Source organism: Tetrao urogallus (assembly GCF_951394365.1).
Source record: "Tetrao urogallus genome assembly, chromosome: 1".
Classification (NCBI taxonomy): Eukaryota; Metazoa; Chordata; class Aves; order Galliformes; family Phasianidae; genus Tetrao; species Tetrao urogallus.
This window is the reverse complement of record NC_136813.1, coordinates 92,535,739-92,555,857: the sequence shown is the minus strand read 5'-3', so window position 1 is coordinate 92,555,857 and position 20,119 is coordinate 92,535,739. Positions and strand designations below refer to the sequence as shown.

Here is a 20,119-nt window from a genome sequence, read left to right as displayed (position 1 = left end):
GTCCATTGAGAAGCCACAGATATTCAGGCTCTGCTCAGAAAGAAAACGCAATAAGGAAGAGGTGAAAAAGGCTCTGAAGGGACTTCAGAACTGGGACGCAAGCAGCTACAAATAACCGGTTAAGTAACGTAATATTACTGAACTAAAGACAGCACTGCAGCATTAAGCATGCAACAGATATCTCCCAGCTTCTGCTCACATCTCAACTTGGAATGCCATTTCCTTCCTCAGCACTGAATGCTTGAAACCATGAGCTATCATGCTCTCCTTCCCTATATAGAACTTCCCTTTTTATTTCCTCCCCCTTCCCTCCTGCCTTACCTTCAAACTTTCTGTTGTCTCTTAAAAAGCTGGAAAAAAAAAAAAAAAAGGCTAGAGATTATCAAAATTATTTACAACTATTTGTTCTATAATACTGTATTCAACTCTGGAAAGCTTTTGTTATGAACCAGCACACCCAAGCAGAACAACCACAAAATCAGCACCAGATTAAGTGTTTATCAGGCTTTAGAGAAATAAAATAAATGCAAGAAGTAGAATGAAGTAGACCACCAAAAGCCAGTTTCTCTAACAGCAATTGAACCTCACTGCAGAAAGCATTTGTTTCCCAGTTTTATTTCTTTGTCTTATTCCTTTAAATCAATTTTCAGAATTAAGAGATTGGAAAGGAACATAGTATTGTCATCAATGCTGACATGTCTCCATATTAATTCATCTATCAAATCTGACCTTAATATAACTAACCAAAATAATTTCCTTCCTAAACTGAGAGCTTTTTGCAAACTTTTCAAGGCTACAAAACCAAATCTAGTTTGAAATGGCTATTAATTAAATCCTCTTTAAAAGTTTTAAGGAAAATATTTCTAAAGAACAGCTACAGAAAAGGTTTTGTTCAAAACGTTCAGTGACAAGGATGAGGAGGGAAACACGTAATATATGAAAGTTAGTTACTTTTAATAATAACAAAGTTGAAGAATCAAAGGCAGCATTATTCCTCACAGTGCATATGTTGCCTGAGATACCTATCCGTCAGCTTGGCGTAGGGAAGGGGTCACCATCCCTGGAGGCATTCAAGAACCACGTAGATGTGGTAATCAGGGACAGAATTTAGTGAGCAACATTGGCGGTAGGTGGACCATTGGATGAAATGATCTCAGAAGTCTTTTCCGACTTTAATGATTCTGTGATCCTACAACACCTCAGCCAAATCTTCTGGGAAGTACAGATCTCCTGCCATTTTGCCAAGGATGAAAGTCAGAACGTACACAAGGTGTGTTATTTTAAAAATTTTATAAAGCAGAACTTGAGATGTGGTGCTACACAGCCCATGTAAGATTCAGGGACACCACTCCACCCATCTCCTCATACAGAACAGCTGCAGGACACTTGGGGCAGTGCCCAGCCTCCCATGTCAGCCATGAAGCATCAGGCTGCTCACAGACCTTGGAATAACCTAAGACAGAACTCTGTAGTGTTTCTATTCTTCACTTTTTGCATTGAGGAACAGCACTGGCCACCAGGCAGCCTACATCAGGATGCTGAAGCAGTTTGGCTATGCAAACAAGGGAGGCCACTCCTTCAGCATCAGCCTCTGAAATGCTGCAGCAGCCGATTCCAAGCAACTACAGAACTGTAACCCAAGCACACATACACTGGCATCATCAGCAGTTGTTTTTTTTGTTGTTGGTTTTTTTTTTTTCCTACAGATAAATAACTGTATCTTCCAATTCCACATTCAGCTTATCAACCAGCCAATCGCAAAAAGCAGACAACAGACCTGTCTGCGGTCAGGCAGGCATCGATGCTTGCAGTCATCTCCAGGACACAAGTGCAAGAGGATCACACAGGGTGACACTATCTGCTTACAAAGGCCGCATTGATCCAGGCACCTGTGAGCTCCCACACCTGAGCTGCTAGCAGCACAGCCACAGCACCACGAGAGCCTGTGCAGAGCAGCCCGTGTGCACAAGCGACAGGCAACAGCAGACTAATTAACATCCACTTTCAGCCAGGATGAGAGCAAAAGGAGGGAGAAACAAAGACCTGTGTAGCACAGTAAAACCAGAACTTTGGAATAAATAGGAACCTCAAAATTGAAGCAAACCCATGGCCGTGGGAAGGTGAACAGATCCATCTCCACATCTTCCCACTGCAGTACTCCCTGCTAGCTGCCAGCCCAGCCACTGCAAGTCCCCAGACACAGCAGGCCAGGCTGGAACTGCCCCACCAGCCTCAGGGCATCCCACCCAGCACTGGGATTTCCATTCACACATCACTACTGCCAAAACACTTTGGGCGCAGTGTCACCATCCAAGGTTTTGATGCATTTCAGCAAACATATTCAGGTTCTCTGAATGCTCAACAGCCTAGATTAGCAGACTCTGTGCTTGCATAGCTATGGAAGAGGAAATACATGTGTAGAAAATTTAATAAATCCATCAAATTAGCCCACAGACTGCAGGGCAACAAGAGAACAGGCTGCAGCCCCATCCCTTCAAATGATGGTGCAGAGCAAATGGAGACCTAAGCCTCTCAGCGTCCTCAATACAGGTCAGGCTCACTTCTCCAAGCAAGTTTTGTTCCACACAGATGGACATCTCTGAGGGCAACACCAGACCCACTGGGCTGCCTGCACACTGCCTGCCAGTACTTCAACCACTCTGAGTTTTTCTTCTTGTTGAAGGACCACACCCGAGGGGGCCCAAGAGCTCTCAAGACCAAATACAGTACAATCTCACACCAGTGCTCCCTTGGCTTTGTGCAAAGGGCAGCCCCTCCCCCGCATGTCAGAAAGACTTAACAGGAGAGCTGAAAAGGATGGCTCCAAGCTGACAGGATCCTTGCCAGTCTTTAATGACTTGCTTATTTATTTCATATGCCCCAAACCAGCTGCCTGCAATGAACACTACCCTGGCTGGCTTGGATGCATCACTCTGCATGTTGTGAACAGCAGAGCACTGTGAAGAAATGCATGCATGCTGAGCAGGCCGGAAACACCTAATCAGGCACCCTGGAGTGCAGGACCGAGGTCATCTGCCTCCCTTGGTATCACCATAAAATGCAGAACAACAGCCTCAATAAATTGTAAGTGCTCAAGACACAAACAGACACTCCTGTGTGATGCAGAAAGTCTGAAACCAAATATAAATAGGAAGTGTGCTCATGTCGGAGTGATGACTCCGATTTAGATTTATTTTTATTTATTTATTTTTTATTTATTTATTTTTATTTATTTATTTTTATATTTAGATTTGGGAGTCTGACTAAATAGAATAAAGCACTACTTTTATGCCATCCAATCTCAGTTCTGTTTTTTTTCTGTACCTATAAGCACAACCAACCTCAGACTACATTTCAAATCAACCGGGCAAGATGGACAGTGGCAAGAACCATTATATATAACTGCTCCTGACTACTGAAATAAGATCTCGCTTGTCCCTTCATTCCTATAATAATACATCACCATCTATCAATATTGAACCTTACTAACTTCATTCTATTCATAACACACCAACATAACGGTTAGAAGAATTTCTGTTCCCATTAATTTCCAGAAACCAAAAATCACCCTTTAGGGAATGTTTTGACTAAACCAGTAGCGCAGCTTACAAAACTTGACACATCTCCCTCCAAGATGGACAGAAGATTCAGCATTTCATCTATGAAAAGAACTGGAGACTTGACATTTGCATTTTGTCAGTCACTTCCATGCGCTTCCCCTCCACTGCCAACCTACACGCAGAACAAACTGCAACTCCACCTTAAAACCACGAGTAAAAGATATGCTTCCGTGGCAATGTTATTGTATCTGCTAAGATGTATTACACTTCTGAAAACATCACTTTCTTCCTGCAGGAGGAAACCTGCCACTCAGTGTGAGCTGCCATATCCAGCTGTTCCTCTTCATACTCCTACAGCTCCAACACTCTCTCCTTGCTTAAGGCCCTGACATGCAGCAGAGCCCAGCTGGCAGCACCGCTGGCAGCCCCATTTATCTGTAGTTGCAGGTAGGACAGAACGCCTCCTCCAGCAGGAACCGGGACTGAGCAAGGCACGCTGAAAACCACTGGTGAGAAGAGATGTGTGCACACTGCATGCATTCAATGTCTGCAAGTGCACTCCGTTTCAAAACACAGCACGTATAGTCAATGCAGAATATCCTTTAGGTACACCCACTCATTTATTCCACCTGCAAGACCAGATCTGTAACAGGTACACATTTAACTTGACTGCTTTAAAGCATCTGACATTGGCACACCCAGTACATAATTAACAGAAATATCCTTTGTTTAAAGGGTACAGCCCTCACACAGTGTGCATTTATACCTTATTCCCAGGACGAGACTAAAAATTGAAGCTCTCCAGATGACTTTTATAAATAAATAAACAAACATGCATCTACCCCTGAAATATCACACTGGGACTACTGCCCAGACGATGACTGACCACGGCTTTTACGCTTGTTTACCTTTTGCATTTCCAAGCATCGTGTTGCAAAATACCTATAGCAGTTGCCATAGGACACCATGGTTCTGTTCAAATCTCATTTCAAGGCTGTAGAGTGTAAAATTTTATGTCTTGCTACAAAATGCTTAGGGTCCTAAGTAATTGATCATTAAAAAAAGGTTTTGAAATTAGATTACAACAGCTGTATTTCTTCTAAATTTAAATAATAATGAATAAAACGTTAAAAAAAAAGACTACTGGGAATCTGCAACGGATAGTATATGGTTAGTTTTATCTTAATAGCAACAGAAGAACAGGTAAGTTGCAATTCAAATAGTTTCAAATTAGACTGCTAAAAAAATCCTAACAAACAGATTTTCCAGGGGTGTTCTCATTTATTGGGTTTCCTGTTGAGAACTGAAACATTCAACTGTAGACATGCACACTGTCTTCCTGTGATTTCTCTCAATGCCACAGAGCTGATAAAGCTTCTCACACGGTATTGACTAAGCTGCTGCACTCCATCTTTGAACAGATTTTATTAGTCTAAAAGTAAACTCCAGAATATTAGCAGGATGAATGTAAACAATGACTTTGCAGGAGAAGAGGCAATGTACTATTTATTAACTGGGGGGGAAACATGAGAGGCATTGTCAAAGATAACCCCAGACTTATTTTCCACTCTAGTAAGCAAACACAAATTCAGAGATCCTAATGAGCACTGCCTACCTGATTCTTTCCTCATATGAGAACTCTGGAGCTAGCCATCATTAGCATTGCTTAACTTTAGTACACGCTCGTGTGTGCATATGCATCAACACACAAACACAGCAACCACAGCAGCCTGCCCTGCCATTTCAGACTTCACCTACAGCAGGGATTGCTTTAAGCAGTCTCTCCCAAATGGCTAAGTACCACTTTCAAAAAAGTGGAGAAAAGTGCCTACAAAAAGAGGAGAGGTATAAATGCAATGACTTTCATGATTTCCCTTTTTGTAAACATCTGTTTAACACCATCCCTCCCCCTCTCCCTCTACCCGCCTCCTTCCCTTTGAGCCCTAACAGAAGCAGCTGGACATGGGGCATAACCTCAACACCTGGCCATGCGTGGCAGCTCCAGTGCCTTTTTTGGACAAGTAGTGCTAGGAATCATAAGAGTTGGAAATCCCTTGTTCACCAGTCACAAGGAAAGTGCTTTTCAAAGTAGTTTGATGCTCACATTTATGACCACAGTCCACTGTGTTACCTTAGTCCAACTGCGGGCCTCTAGCGAAGCAGTTGCAAGACCTGGTCAGCCCTGCCATCCCCTTGGCTATCATTATGTTAGCAAGCAGCTAGAGGATATGGGACAACCCAGAGAGCAAAGCTGAGGGCTCCATGCCACAGATCTAAGCCCACAGCACTGCACCAAGCCCTGCACTGTCAGTCGGTAGGTACCTCATGCACCAATGTGACAAACTTAAATGCCAACACAGATGCAGCAGGAAGCCACCAGTATCAACAAGAAACAGATTATTAGAAATAGTCTACAAACTTGGCAAATTGACAGCCACTGCTTTGTAGTATGAACAGATGTGTAGTATAAATTAGGGGGAAAAAAAAAATCTCTCGCTCATAATTGCTAAGAACCATCAGGAATACCTTCCTTTCTAATGACACAGGCAAAGCTGAGGAAAAGATGTGACTAATAGCAGAAGGACAGCGCTTTGCCAAACCTACTCTCTGGGCAGGTAGCACTTTGCCAGACGGCTACCAGCCAGTACTAGTCACCCCTACCTCAAGAGAACATCCTGAGAGCCAAGCTTCACCAAGAGAAAATTATTTCCTCCTGACACCTCAGGAAAATAACCTGTGTGGGAACTGCACACGTCCACTTCCAGAGAATGGAAAACAACAAGCCATGTCAAGTATGCTCACATGCTGTCACAAACCAAGACTCAAAGCAAGATAGCACAAACGTCATCCACCACATCCTTGCAGACGAGGGCCAAAGAAGGGAGGCAAAGACCAAGCAGGTATGACAGCACACACAGGACACCCCAAGAAGATCAAGTCCAAGCTGGAAAGACTTCCCAGTATCACTGTCAGCACAGGAGCATACTAAGCACCACCTTTCCTAGTGGTAATTAGAGCAAAAAAAAGCATATATTTTTAAAGCATCTTCCCCATATCCTCCCATCATTAAGAACTGGGAAGAGACAGAAAACCACTCTGAGCCATGGGTGTGTCAGCTAACCCAACATTAACCAAGTATTTGTTACATGAGTACTTTCAAGTACAGCCAAGCTGCATATTTCAAACGCTTTCAGGCAACCAAACCCATGATCCAACTCAGAATGATATCTACAGGTAATGTAAGCTCCTGAACATCTCAGCGTGGGGAAGGCATTAAGGATTTATGTACATGCATCTAACAACCCACAGAGAGGGGAACTGATTTGTAAAAACCTGCCTAAATAACACATGCAGTATCTATTCATACATTTAAAAAAAAAAAAAAAAAAAAAAAAAAAACTGGCTTTTTTCCTCATGAAATAATGAAATTTCCTTACATTAGCATGGAAATCAGTTACAAAATTAAAAATTTACCAAAGATTGAGAACTCACTGAGATGAAGCTCTCTTATTTCATATGACAAATTCTCCTCCATTAATACAGCATTTTTAGCTACATCAAAAAAAAAAAAAAAAAAAAAAAAAAAAAAAACACCTTATATTTTCCAATACTTCTGCTGTAAGCTCTAAAGCAAGCAATTTCTCAAAAAAAAAATAAAAAATAAAAAAAAATCCCTGTTGCCTTGTTGCAAGTTCTGGTGACCCAGCAATTCTTATAAGCATTTTGAACACCTAATCAAAACATTGCAAGCTGTACAATTGCATTACTTACTCTGTTCTGCCAACAGAAATTCATAATCAGAGTGCTACCTTTGAAAATAAAACCAGTGCATTCTATTAAAAAAAAAGCTATACTGAAACTCATGCAATTCACTTTTCCATTGCCAGTTCACACACCACTTGCCCTTTATTACTGCTTATAAGGGAATCAGGTTAGCATGCTTAAAACAAATCTAAGCATTGCACACAGTCAAATCTACGTACGGCACATGGCGTTGGTTAAGACTGAAAAGAAAAAGACAGCAAAGCACATTTACTATTTTGGGCACCAGAAACACTTTTTTAAAAAGAAAAGAGAGGGAGAAAAGTTTGTAAGCAGACTAAAACAAATCACTAGCATGGTGTATAAAAATCTGTTAGCAAAGATGAAACCCTGTAGGTGCTCATCTATTTCATTTCTATGTTTTTCCACTATTTTTGATACTTAGATTGACTGATTACATAGGTGAGCTCTCTTTGAAAGACCTAAAGGTGTTGCCAAAATACGAAACCTTAACTAAGTAACACTTAGCTAAAAAAAAAAAAAAAAAAAAAAAGTAATGACCATGCCCAGCAAAGATCCTCATACAGACTCAGAAGAGCTAAAACCTAACAGGGCAGGCACTGCATGCCACTCCTGCTTTAGGTCAGTTTCCTCATTTATAGCACAAGCAGAAAGGCAAAGGAAATGCATCCCCTGAATACAAAACCTTAGGCATTCTCAACACTATACCAATTTAGGTACTGTAAGAGATTTGACCAAGTGGGACTGATACTGCAATGGCACTTCCCCAAGGAAATTTTATGTGCTTTTTACGCACACACAATTGAAACCACAGGAACAGGTGGCTAGAAATATTCTTTTCTACTCCTTTTGACTCCAAAGAACATAACTTCTAAATTTCTTTACCATCTGGTTTAGCAAGAACAATTGGTAATTTCTAACATATACTGTAAATTCAAACAAAGCAAATGGAAGGCTGAGTCTACAAGGTACGCATTAGGTAAAAATCTAGAGGTATTTTAACAAGGAAGAGTTACCGCGCCTCCCCACCTCTCACAAAGATTAAATAGTATTTGTAAGGCCTTCCCTCTCTGCTCTTCTTCTTGATTCTCACAGGCAATTCACTAGCTCACCAATACCATCCACCACTTCTCCCCATCACCCTGGGAAAGCCACCTAGTATGGTTCTTCATAGCACGCATCACAAAGCGGCCTAACAACTCTGCCTTTTTTCTTCCTTTGCAGACCATCTTCAGACAGACCACCTATTTATTTGGCTGCTGACGTGATTAAGAACAGCCTTTCCATTAGAAGCCATTGACACTGTACGTTTAGCCAAGATGCTGGAGAAGGAATACAGAAGGGTTTTTTTGTTTAACCGTGTACTGTGCTGTTTCTACTCAAACAAGAAATCAGGAAGTTAGACTAAGACAAGCAGCTGTATACCTAAAAAGATCTGACAAAGATAGTACTGACTCAAGGACAACTCTGACTGTCCAGTACAAACAAGAATTTTCATTTCTAAAGATGCCCCAAATCTCTCAGATCCCAGAGGGAAGGGCACAATACTAAAATTTAACTTAAAAGTTTCTGATGTGCCAGCCACATTTCTCCAGTTCTAAGAATTTCTGTTAACCAAGCTATTCCCTGTGATCAAAAAGCAGTATTTTATAGACACACAGAGCCTGCAATCCAGTTCAAAGAATGTATTCCCTAAAACTTCTTGCAGCCTTTTGCATCGCTCTCAGTTTTTTTTTTAAATATTTGGGACATATCACTCAAGATACACTATTTAATGATAATCCTCCCAAGATTTTTATCTTTTGCAGCAACAGACACTTAAAAGTCAAGAATCCTGTAAAATGTGTAAGTACTTTTCAGCCAACACAGTCATTCACAACCCCAGGAAACTGCCCACAGTTTGTTTCCATTTTTCTTTAAAACTCGCTTAGTGAAGTTATGGAGGCAATCTGAACACACAGAATGAAGAGATCCAATTCCAAACCTGTTTTGCACTGTCAGCAGGTGTGGCAAAAGCACCAGAGAAATCCAGTTTGCTTGTGTTTAGTTCTACTCTGGCATCTCTTGCTTCAGCAGGACCAGTAACAACTGTTTAAAGAACTGAGAAAGCTCAACATATCACTTTTTTAAAATCATAATTTAACACTATGAGCAGACACTTATAAGTTTTTTCTCAAGGAGATTCGTAAATATTAGCACAAACACCTCTGAAATCCAAACCATGCTATGCAGTTTCCCTCAGGAAATGGTGGCTCAACAGGTTTAAATATCTATTTTTATACATATATATATATATATATATATAAAGTCTAGCACTTAGCTGTACCTGCACTTTGGTAACACCAAAGCTCATACCCTAAAATCAACAAGCAAATAACTTACACAGTTATCTGCAATCAATGCTGGTGCCTGCAAGCCAAAAAGTGCTCCACAACAGGACACTGCCATATTCCCCAAGGGTGCATTTGTGCATTTCAAGTTAGTGGGATCTTCAAGTGAACACAGAATTTAAATCCCACCACGTAGAGGCCTGCTCTCATCTCCTGTGCCTCACTGGTTACTGCACTTCTGCTTGCCATGATGCAGCCCAATATCCTGTATTTACCCCTTTGGAAAAATCAGTCACTCAGTCTTTACTCTTACTTTGCCACCAGTCTGGAGGCAAAAAACGCATTTCCTTTCTCAGCTCACCACAAGTCAGTACTATTAAAAACACGTCCATGATTTCCTATTTGAATGCCTTCCAGACAGCACTAGCTGACAGGCTTTTCTTTTCCTGCTATTTCCTCTTTGTGGAGGCAATTAAGGCACTACTCAATCTTTCTTCTAATAAATTACAGGTTATCTTTCTCTTTTGGTTTTACCTCCAGAGCTAACGTTTAAACAAGTAAATGAAGTAGCTTCCATCCCTCAGAACTGCTAGCATCTAAACCAAACCCCACTTTGTCAGCCCTTCCCTGGAGAAGATGGGCTCTCTTCAGGGTTGGGCTCAGAAGCCCCAAGCTCTCAACTAACGCTACAAAAGGTCAACTCAAATCCATGCTATACTCATTCAAGTTCTCCATGCAGCTGAGTCCCCACTGTCCCTCGTGGCAAAGCCCTGCACCTAACCTTCCACCTAGGAGACCACACCACACAGGGCAGCCTGGATTTTCACAGTCTGGGTGTTGATTTTCAGCATTTCCATCTGCTGCCCATGCAAGTTTTGTTAAATTCAAGCAGGAACTTGGTAATTTCGTGTATAACTACAGTACTAACACCAATCTAGAGTTGTTGCACAAATCCTATCTCTTTAGAAACAGTTTAGACTTATTTTAAAGTGAAACACTTTAATTTCACCCTGCTGCTTATCAGAGACTTTCTCTCAAAGCTCAGCTGTACCCAGGATTTTCTTCTGAATGCCTTCAGAAAGACTTTAGATCCTCTGCTCTAAGGAAGCCCCCTAACCATCACAGGGCTTTAACAACACCTACGGGCCTCAGTGAGCCTGTGGCTCTGCGCAGGGTGCCATGCAGGCCCAGATCTGCAGCTGCCTCCTGACCCTGCCAACACCTCCTGCTGGCCATGCATTGAAGCAAGGTTACAGCCCAAATAAACAAATCTTTGTGCTGGTTTTAAAAGAGATGTCATCTTCACATGGATCCACACAGGCATGACAGGAAGATGAAACACTTCACCTCAACAGCTCCAAGTTGTTGTGACCAAGAATACCTTACACATCAAAGATGAGAAACTGGCTTTTCAATGTTCAGGTTAGCAGGGGAAAAAAAAAAAAAAAGTACTGCCAATGTAAGAAATAAAAAGAAATGAAAAATCTTAACAGAAGTTAAACAGCCTTTCCTTGTCCAGGCAAAATGTACTACCAGAGGTTCCCCTCAACTCTCTCTCATATGGATGCTCTGGGTCCCACACTTGCTCTTTGACATTTTAGTTTTTGCAACTTCAGTTTTTAATATTCCAAATAAAATTCAGACAATGAACTCTGAGGGTTTGGGGTTTTTATTGTTTGCTTTCTCCACAACGCAGAGTGTCATTTTCATGATTAGTCACGTTCTCCTGGATGTCAAGATTATAGACAAGTCCTCACCTGCAAGCTGCTTGCAGTTAAGTTCTAGAAGCAACACTGAAAGAACAGCTTGAGAACTTCAACATCCTCAAGTTTTAAAATTTTGTGAAACAAAAAGTTTTAAAATTCTGTGAAACAACTTCAGATCAGTACTATTCTTCCAAGACTTAATGGAACTGAAGGTAGAACTGGTGAAAGTAAACAGCAATGGAATTAGAATGATGAAAGTCAAGTCATTAGAAGCAGTTTTATTCCATCACCTAGTTAAGAGAATTGGCCAGAAGACAGAAAAAGCACACACAGCAGAGCTGCAGAAAAATATCAAATAAGTTTCAAAAGTACCCCACAGTTTACCACATATTCTGCAAGCCTAGATGCTTACTAACACTACACATACACAAAAAAAATGAATCACTAATTCCCATACTGTAACTACTCGTCAACTACAATTAATCAATTATTATATTTAAATTTACAAAGCTTGTAAGAAAATAAAATACCAAAATGCTGAACACCATTTAAAAGTAAATGGCTGCTAAATACTATAAAAAGACATTTCCTTTTATTCAGTTTAAATTCCCCTAAATAATAACCATCCTTCCCAGTGTAAATAAATATATAGGTGCTGTATGTGTATAAAAATAAGCTTTTATCATGATAAAAAAAAAATTGAAGCCAAGAATCAAGCTTATGAGAAGCTTAGTACATGAATACTATCAAAACTTTATCAAGAAAGAACATCAGAATTCCAATACCTGTATTTTAAGGCAGGACACAGGGAACAAACTGTTTTTCAAGCTACCTTTTGGATAATCACAGAATATCGCGAGTTGGAAGGGACTCTCAAGGATCACCAAGTCAAACTCTAGAACGACCCAAAATTCAAACCCTACATCCGACATTGGCCAAACGCCTTCTGAACAGCAGCAGGCTTGGTATTATGACCACTGCCTTGGGGAGCTTGTTCCAGTGCCTGGCCCCTTCTCTCATGTCATCAGTGATAGAACCAGAGGGAATGGCTTCAAGCTACGGCAGGGGAGATTCAGGCTGGACATTAGCAAGTATTACTTTTCAGAAAGGGTGGTCAGGCGCTGGAATGGACTGCCCAGGGAGGTGGTGGAGTCACCAAGCCTGGGGGTGTTCAAGGAAAGGCTGGATGTTGTGTTGAGGGACATGGTTTAGTGGGAGCTATTGGGAATAGGTGAACGGTTGGACTGGATGATCTCTTAGGTCTTTTCCAACCTTAGTGATTCTATGATCTCTGGTAATGAACCTTTTCCTTACACGCAGCCTGACCCTTGATGAGGAAAAGTGAACTACTCTATTAGCTCAGTAATCCATATTCCAAACCAGTTTAAAACTCCAGTGACAAATAAGTTTACACAACTAACCATAACAAGAATAAGTCAATTGTCTCAAAGTTATATTGCTGTGTATGAAAAAAATGGATGAAAAGACAGAGCATTTTGCAGGGCCTCAATTTACAGGGTTAAAGCTTCAAAATGAGCAATCTTTAAGACATGCTGACAATGTTTGCTGCAGGCACAGAGACGATGTAATGGCATGTCAAGGAGACTGGAAGTAACTTCCAAGTTCTGCCCCTACATCTCTATTATGTCATCTGCATCAAATGAATACTATTTCTAAATCTTAGAGATGGGTGAGGAGACAATTCTCATCTTCACCATAAGAAAAATAAAGACAACCCATTTTAAGACCAAGTAACTGTATTACCTAAACCTGAATTGTGTATATTGTATATATAAGTATACATACTGTATGTGTGTGTATATATAAGTCCCTGTTTCATAGCTCCAAAGAAATCAAAGTCTAAACTTCACATAGTTTCCAAAACAAAATACAGTGTATTGCTCACTTATCTTAAGCTCCTGTTAGACGTGCAATGTGTTTTATGAAATCCTAAAGAAATTACATAAAAAAATAGTAACTGCCATACTGGATCTAAAGAATGGCATGCTCTCAAAGGGAGCAATTTTGAAATGCTTTTACGAGCTAGTACAACCAGTTTTGCCCCATTCCTGTCACATGCTATCTGCTGTGGTTGAATAGATAAGCTCTACTCTGGGGAAGGATAAACCAGAGAAGGGTGAACAAGGAATTCCTATCTAGATTAGCTCAAAATGGGTCAGTAGGAACTGAATGGAACTAACCATCCCTGAATGTAGCTCCTAGGAGCTTTTGCCTTTCACAATGACTTGACATTAACTTTTAACAATCAGGAACCAAAGAGAAGTCAAGTGCGAAAAGACTGCTCATGTCCTGCCACAGGTCACCAGAGGGAGGCAAAGAGACCAACACCTTAATTAACACTGCTCCATCAACTTCAGAAAATGTGGTTTCAGAGGCCGGGGCTCTTCTCCCAGAGCATCTGCCTGCTCTTTTGGTTGGGCCAGTTCAACTGCTTGTGGCCATTTTCTAACTCAGGTCTCAGAAGCATCTGCCAGAAAAAGAGACATACCAAAAAAACACACAGCTTGTTTGTTTCAACACAGCACAGGGTCATGAAACCAGCAGGGAGTCGTCAGTGAGAGCTGAACGGGCTGACTTTAGAAAGCAGAAACCACTGGTGGAAGCAAAATAAGCAGCTTGAAGCAGCCAGCTCCTGAACTAGGTCCTCTGCCAGCCATACAGCAGAGTTTAACTCCAGCCTGAAAAGGCCAAGTGGATTACAAACCACAAAGTGCACTGGCTCACATGCTCCTACGTTTAAAGCTTGGCTGTCTCACAATCGGTGAGCAGTTGACTAGAACGTTGGCTTCCCTTGGGAAGCCTCTTAAACAAGCGCAGTCTACACTTCCCCTTTAATATGAAGTCCTCAAGAGAAGACTGGGTTCTCCTGAACTTTCTGCATGGACAAGGGAGAAACACAGCAAGCCAGAAGTCCTACTTCACAGCTGAGGAAACCACAGTGCTTACAGTGCTGTTACACTGGGAGCTAAACACTTATGTACACACACACCAACTGGCTGCTATCCCATCTGGTCCCTGTGAATGCAGGCCATTATTCTCATTTGGCTTATTTTCTGTAGGATTAATTTCTCACATGAAGTGGTAGATATTTTCAGAACTTCGACGCATCTTGAGATCACAACATTAAAGAAACAAAGTAGCTTTTTGAAGGCTTTTTTTTTTTTTTTTTTTTTTAACTCATAAAAACAAATACTTAAGCTTCACAACTAAATCCCAAAACAGTCAATGGGACGTGCATGACCTATTCAGAGCTGAAATCTCAAAGTTATGCACCAGGCATTACTGGTTTGTACTCTCAGCTGGCCCTACATCATTGAAAGGGATAGAAAGTGTGCCTCAATTGTAGGATACTTCTGAAGGAAAGTTAGGCAAGAAGGGCAGTTTCCAGACCAAGTTCTGAGAGCAAAGGCTCCTCAAACTGACTGCATCCTGTTTCAAAAATAAATTTAGAGCAGTACTTCGTCTTCTTTTGACAGTCCCTTCTAAGAAGTAGCCCAGGCTCACGCCTGTTATCAACACTGCTCTTGGCAACGCTCAGCCTGTCAATGATCATTGTGAACTCTCACCACAAGAACATGTTCTAACAGTTAACCAAGCTTACAGAAAGTCATTCGGTACTTTTTCAATTCGCTTTACTTTTAATCTTCTTACACCACAGGATTTTCCAAAATCCCCTGAGTTTAAATCCAATAACGCACAGCCCTTGACTTACGCGTTAAACCCGTACTAGATAGATCACCTAACAACTTCAATGAACATATTACCATACACAAACCCTATTATATGCTTACCAGTAGCAGCCAATAATTGTTTCTTCATTGCCTAGATTGTCCGAATACAGCCAACACAAAAATGTGATGTACATACACACACAACAATGTTAATGTCATACATGAAATATGCTAACATAAGGGGTCTTTAACACGTTTGTGTATATTACATTGACATATTAGGTGATTTTAATGTGCACATGTACACATGATGCAAGCATGTACATTTACATGAACAAACAGACTTTTAACCAAACATTTTTTTTTTTTACCCAACTACTAGTTATGACAGACTTTATTAAAGTGCAGCGTCATAAGTTTTGAGGATCAAGTATGTAAGTTAAGCCTAGAGATAATGCCTTAAAAAAAAAAATAAATACACAACAGCCTAGAGGAACACCTCAATCCAGAGATAAGCCAACCTTACCATGGACTCATCAGGGTTCCCTAGGCTCTGCCTTTGGAACTCTATCTTCAGACCTGCCTGGAGAAAGCCCCAGGTAGCCTGGCTGAGCATCCAGAACTGACCCTTTTTTGGAGGTTGAACCAGAGTCATCCTGAGAAATCCTGTGATCCTATCAACTAATTTCTTGAACAATTCTCCATACTCAACAGCTTGCATTAATTATTTTACTGAGCCACTGAGAAATGACTCTGTTGAGAAAAACACCTGCCAGTTCATCAAACAGTTAAATGAAATATTTATGCTCTGAAAGTACATTGCCAAGCTTTGTATTTTAAAAGGATGGACAATTAGAAGGAATCTTTGTACCTTTTCTTTGCAAAACATACAAACTATTTGTCCCCAACAGTTTTTAAACACAAGCCAAGAGAAAAGCCATCATGAAGTTGACCTCCACTTCCCACTGGTTTCCCCTGCAAATCAGAATACTGCTTCATTAAAGCAGTTAAGAAAGGTCACCCACACTTGTCCCATAAATAGCTAATGGTGGAGGGGGAGAGGAGAAGAAAAAAAAAAATCTCACAATCTTCACAATCTTGTCACCTTCATACATGCTCTATGAGAAGTATGGCAGCTGATGACTTTTCCCTTCAGAAAACACATCTAAAGAGAACGAAAGTCTAGAAATTGTTGCTCATTAACCTAAAAGACAAGGAGGGCAGTGAGGGAGAAGCTCCCTTCTTCCCTCCTTTAATTTATCCATTTGACTGCCAATGCACCGGAATCCATAATGCCTGCCCTGCCATTGCAGAATTTTAAGGAGGAAGTTCAAAGGGGATCTCTTAACAAAAAAAAAAAAACAAAAAAAAAAACAAAAAAAAAAACAAAACCATCTCCCAGAGAAGAATCAACACTGAAGCAGAAGAAAGAACTCAAATTCTGTAATGGAGGCAAAAGAAAAGCTTCCTTTACTGCCCATGTTACGGGAAGTCATTTTCAAAGATCTACTTAAAACTGAACAATTTAGAAACGAGTACTTGGAGCTTCCATTTAAAAAGAGACAAAAAAATAAAAGCTTAGAAATCACAGCATTAGACAGTTTTATAAAAAAGCTGCCAGGCAATATGCTTCTTGTGAGCTTACTTCCTGAGGGCCTGCTTGTATGCTATCAGTATCTTAGTAATTCCATTTCAGTTTGCTGGCACGAGAGTCCCGTTTATAAACATGGATCTACAGCAGTACTAGGCACGACAAATCGACACCCCAATTGTGTGCTAATTAGAAGAAATCTCAACATGCTAAACTGAGATCGTTCACTCAAATACACAGCTACTGTCTACTGCATTTACCTACTGAAATCAGACAATACATAGGATGAAATTAAATGGTAACAATTGCCCAGTGGCTTCCTACCCCCTCCAAGTATGATTCACTTGGCTGCAAGTAGCATGCTAAGCAACTGCGACATCGCTGTAGCATCACTATGGTGTATTTCCTTCAGAGATGCAGAATATTAATCTACCCGTAATTTAAGAATGGAATTTCTTGTGTGTAATATTGCAAGGCTTTTAATTTTGTTCTTGTTTTCCCTTCTCCTTCTACCACACGCCCTCTGAAAACACAGATAGGTTCTTCTGCTGCTTTCCAAAATGCATTTGGCGTTTGTTAAAATGGCAGGAGAAACGGTTGAGTCTGGAGATGAGATCTCAAATCTAATTCAAACAAAAATTTCACACTTTAGCACACAAAGACAATGCAAGTGCGGTAAATGTGTGCATGCAATTCCTGTTATGAAATATTTAAATATTATAAAAGCAGCCGCTTGTTCAAATCATCAACCTTCAGTGTATCAAGATACAAAGAACCAAGATTAATCACAAGATTACCAGATGTTAGAAACTAACCCACCACCAAACAGGAAAAAAAGGGGAAAACTGCAAAGCCACAAACACTGTTATGAATTGGCAGAACAAGATGGAAAGCTTCTGCACAAACATTGCTGCCCATTTAAACAACTACTTCAAGGCAAAGAACGTCTCTGAAAATTCTGGATGCTACTCCAGCAGGCATCACGGAAAGGATGGGGCTGCAGATGAATGCAGGCTCTCCTCAGAATGGTTTTGATGCAAAACCCAAGCCCTCCTTCTTGTAAGTGCTTATACAGTGCCTCCAACTTTATACCTTTTTCCACATATATATATATATATGGATATATATATCCACACACATCTAAGGCTAGGGACAGAGAGATCCAATGGACCACACAGCGACGGGCACTGCTACCTAAAGCACTGTTCCAATTCTGTTTTCCTTTATTTGGCTCCATCTAAGCACCCAAGGCAGAGATTTCCTTCTGTTACTTTCAGGCAACAAACGGTTGCATCAAGCTAACACCCAAACGAGTTTTATAACTGGAAGCCATAAAGCCCTGAGCCTCTTCACAACCCTGCTCAGCGTTTCCCAGCCCGTGTCTGGAAGAGCAGCATCGGGCACAGGGACGGGCAGGTCCCCAAGAATAACCGGGTCCCGCGGCTCTCCGCCCGGCAGCGAGCCGAGCTCCGGGCTCTGGGTCCCGGCTGAGCGCCGGGTGCCAGTCCCGCGGGCTTCGTGGGGCAGAAGAGGCTGGGAGCAGAGGGCTCCCCGCACACCTTCACCGGGCGGCACCGGCTGCCCTCTGCGCTCAGCCCTGGGGGGACAAGAGGAGCCCACCCGCCCCCGCCCCACCGGGACCTCAGCGGAGGATGCCGCCGGGCCGGTGCTGCCCTGGGGCAGCGGGGCAGGAGAAGAAGAGGGCGATGCCGCCCACGGCCGGGCCGTCCGCCGTTCGCATGACGGCGCCCCTCTGCTGCACTGCAGCGGCGCCATCTTCTCGCGCGTCGCTGCCGCGCAGCCCCAGCCCGCCCCGCCGCAGGGAAACCCGCCCCGCGGCTCCGCACGGCTCGGCTCGGCACGGCACACCGCCCCCGCCCCGAGTCCCCGCCGCCCGGCTGCCGCGCCAGCCCCGCCAGCCCCGCCGGGGGCTCCTCGCCGCCGCCCCGCGCACCTGCGAGGGTGGTGCGCGACGGGGCGGGAGCGGTGCCTCCCCCGCCCGCCGCTCCGCCCGCCGCCCCCCGAGGCCCCGCGCCCCCCGCCCGGACGGCAAAGTTTCCCTTCCCCGACCATCGGCGGAGGAACCCCCGGGGACGCGCACCGTCCCCCCGAAAAGCCCGAAGGCAGCGGTGGGCGCGGGCAGCCGGGTGGCAGCGATGCGCGAGAGCCGCCGACCTCTCTCTCTGCCTCGGGTCTGCCCCCGCCGCCCCCTCGCTCGGCGGGAGCGGCCCTATTGTTCGCCGGCGGCCGGGGAAGGACGCTCCGGCGCCGGGCAGGCACCGGGGACCTCCGCCGAGCCCCGCCGCAGGGGCGGCTCCGGGCAGACAAAGCCTTCGGGAGGCGCAGGAGGACGGCGGGAGCGAGCCCCCGCCCGACCGCCCCCTGCCCCGCTTACCTCGAGGGCCCGGGCGGCGCCGGCGGCCAGCAGCAGAAGGGCTAAGTGGGGCAGCATCGCGGCGGCCGAGAGGGGAGGGGGAGGAGGGAGAAGGGCGGCCGGCCGGCGGGACGCGCTGGGCTACAGCAGTAAATCCGCGGGGCCGCGCCGCTGCCGAGGAGAGCGACTGAGCTGCAGCGGCACCACTGAGCGCCGCGGCGGGGCCGGTCAGCTGATGGCCCGGCCCGCCCCCGAGCGGGCGGTGCGGCGCGGCCCGGCCCGGCCCTCCCGCCCCGCTGAGACCCCTAGCGGCCGCGCACGGGCGGAGCAGCACCGGCCCGCTGCGGCTCGGGGCGGTGCTGTGCGGTGAAAGCACCTCGGGGCCGGGCTCTGTCCTACGGAGAACCGGGCAGACCTTAGAATGTCTTGAAGGTGGAGTGTCTGCCTGCTCAGCCTCTCACACAATACATAATCTGTGTCCAAAACACTTGAGCGCACAACTGAGGCCTCAGCCTCCTGCTGGCAAGATAGCAGTGACCCCCGGCATTGCTTTGCTTACTGCTAATTGCAAGATCAATGCAAAATTTGTGGAAGTCACTGAGAAGTAATGCACACAGGAGCACTGACTGAACTAAGTCTCACAGCAGCTGAACGAGGAAGAAATCGAACTTCAGTCCTTTTTCACGTGGCTTGCAAGCAGAAGGGTTGTCGGGCCCTGAAACAGGCACCAAGCTGCTGGAGTACAAGAAGCGTGTGGACAATGCTCTCAGACATACAGTCTTTGGGTGGCACTGTGTGGAGCCAGGAGCTGTACTTAGTGATACTTCTGGGTCCCTTCCAACTTGGAATATTTTATAATTCTATGAAATCCAGTTTGATGTTACCTGGAATGTTCTGTCTGAACTGCTGACCTTATGGCAGGCTCTCTACTCCCACTAAGGCCCACAAGAACACTGTTAACAGACCTCCTGTGCAACAGGGAAGTTCAGCCTGGTCACAGAAGGGACAAGTGAAGTCTCCCAAGCATGCGGTTTGGGGACGGAAGTCTGGGCTGCATCGTCCTCAGCACTCTTCTTGTGGAAC

At 43.7% G+C, this 20,119-nt stretch overlaps 1 protein-coding gene across 5 annotated transcripts in view; it reads right to left on the bottom strand.

Moving 5' to 3' along the window:
• The window catches only part of APP (amyloid beta precursor protein), a gene marked incomplete at both ends in the record, with an annotated part of 202,543 nt that extends 183,429 nt beyond the window's left edge, over nt 1-19,114 (bottom strand). For all 5 annotated transcript variants that reach the window (XM_079537866.1, XM_079537867.1, XM_079537868.1 and 2 more), the window contains one exon: nt 19,058-19,114. In XM_079537866.1, the coding sequence (XP_079393992.1) occupies nt 19,058-19,114 (57 nt within the window). The remainder of the gene's footprint in view (nt 1-19,057) is intronic.
• Nucleotides 19,115-20,119: the final 1,005 nt, after the last annotated feature.